At 24.1% G+C, this 1,566-nt stretch overlaps 1 protein-coding gene across 1 annotated transcript in view; it reads right to left on the bottom strand.

The window, feature by feature from the left end:
- The window catches only part of LOC108689784, a 16,898-nt gene extending 16,370 nt beyond the window's left edge, over positions 1-528 (bottom strand). The window contains 1 exon segment of the mRNA XM_018196720.1: positions 164-528. Within this exon segment, the coding sequence (XP_018052209.1) occupies positions 164-525 (362 nt within the window). The 5' untranslated portion in view covers positions 526-528.
- Between the last annotated feature and the right edge of the window lie 1,038 nt (positions 529-1,566).

Genomic DNA, 1,566 nt, shown 5'->3' with positions numbered 1-1,566 from the left:
TGTGTGTGTGTGTGTGTGTGTGTGTGTGTGTGTGTTTGTACATAAAAATATTATAAAATAATAATTAATGTATTGTTAATAAAATAGTTATGAATAAAATAGTTATGGATGAATAAACATTAAAAAAAATTATATAGAAATTATTTAATTATAAAACATTTACCGTATTATTTTATCATATTGTCGTTGAATTTTCATCTCATCCGAATCTAATGGTTTAAACGGCTCTTCAGTAAGATAATTAATTAACGTTACAAAATTTTCATAATTTATACTCAAAATAAACATTTTGTAACATGAAGCTAATGTAGTTAGCATCATATTTATATTGTTTGTGAAATCATCAGCATTGTCGACACATAAAACAATGTCCATAATTTGCAATATTGTAAATGTATATAACATAGCCATTACGTACAAACTATAGATATTATAAACTATCTTTTTAAATAAAGATGTCCATGACTGCGGTCGAAAACATCCAGATATTATAACGATTGAATATGTCAATTTCAGAATATTCATTGTATGTAGAAGTTTAATTGCGTAAAAAAAGAAAAAAAGCAAAAGAGATATGTGTAACAGAAATTAGTTATATAATGCGTGTCATTAATTTTGTTAGTAATTGTGGAAATCTTCGGACAATATTCATTGCTCTCGAGATAATTTTAACTTGATCTCTATTATATGAGAAGTAAAGTACAGTAAGAATCTCTATTGAATGAGAAATAAGATGCAGAAATAATATAGTTCAAAAGAGTACACTGAATGTCCATAGACTTATGACACTACTTTCCGACGATAAAATTTTTCATCCTCGATATTTTCTACTTACTCGTGCATATTTAACATCTGTACACAGAACATCTTCCACAATATCTAGTAATTGTCTTTAATAATATTTCCATATTTTAAGATAATTGGATTCATTTCTACATAAATTCTGTCATATATATAGAAGTAATATTTTTAATACTACATAAAAAAATTATAAATGTAATAAAAGGAGGAAAAAAATTCTTCAAAGATTCATCAATAGAATATGAAATGCGAACTCGACAATATCTTGATATATTTGTCGTTGCTGTATAAGATACATATTTTATTACATTATCTTCTATCTTTCGAATAGAATAGCGACATTCTAATATTGATTCCTATACACGCAACGTAATCAGGCAAAGGAGTTCACGTTAGTAGTATTTACTTATTTGTAAGATATTATCATACAGATAAAAGAATTTAATATAATAATTAAATTTCTAATATTATATTTTTATTACATTATCATGCAATTTCGATTTTTTTCTTTTAAGCGCATCACATGATTTTTTTTATGATAAAGATTTCTAGTCACTCCGCATAAAGCAATAAAAATATTAAAATAAAATCTATATGTTTATGAGGTATTACATATTTCAAATCCGATTACAATAATATCTAAAATTTGTACATTTTAAGTACAAAGAGTGTGACAAATTTAAATTTTATAACAATATTTATGTATATTTTTCAGTAATATATGTAAAAATACTTTCAAAATATAAAAGACAATGTTTCATATAT

Source organism: Atta colombica, unplaced genomic scaffold (assembly GCF_001594045.1).
Source record: "Atta colombica isolate Treedump-2 unplaced genomic scaffold, Acol1.0 scaffold277, whole genome shotgun sequence".
Classification (NCBI taxonomy): Eukaryota; Metazoa; Arthropoda; class Insecta; order Hymenoptera; family Formicidae; genus Atta; species Atta colombica.
The sequence above is the reverse complement of the archived record's forward strand: the minus strand, read 5'-3'. Positions and strand labels throughout refer to the sequence as shown.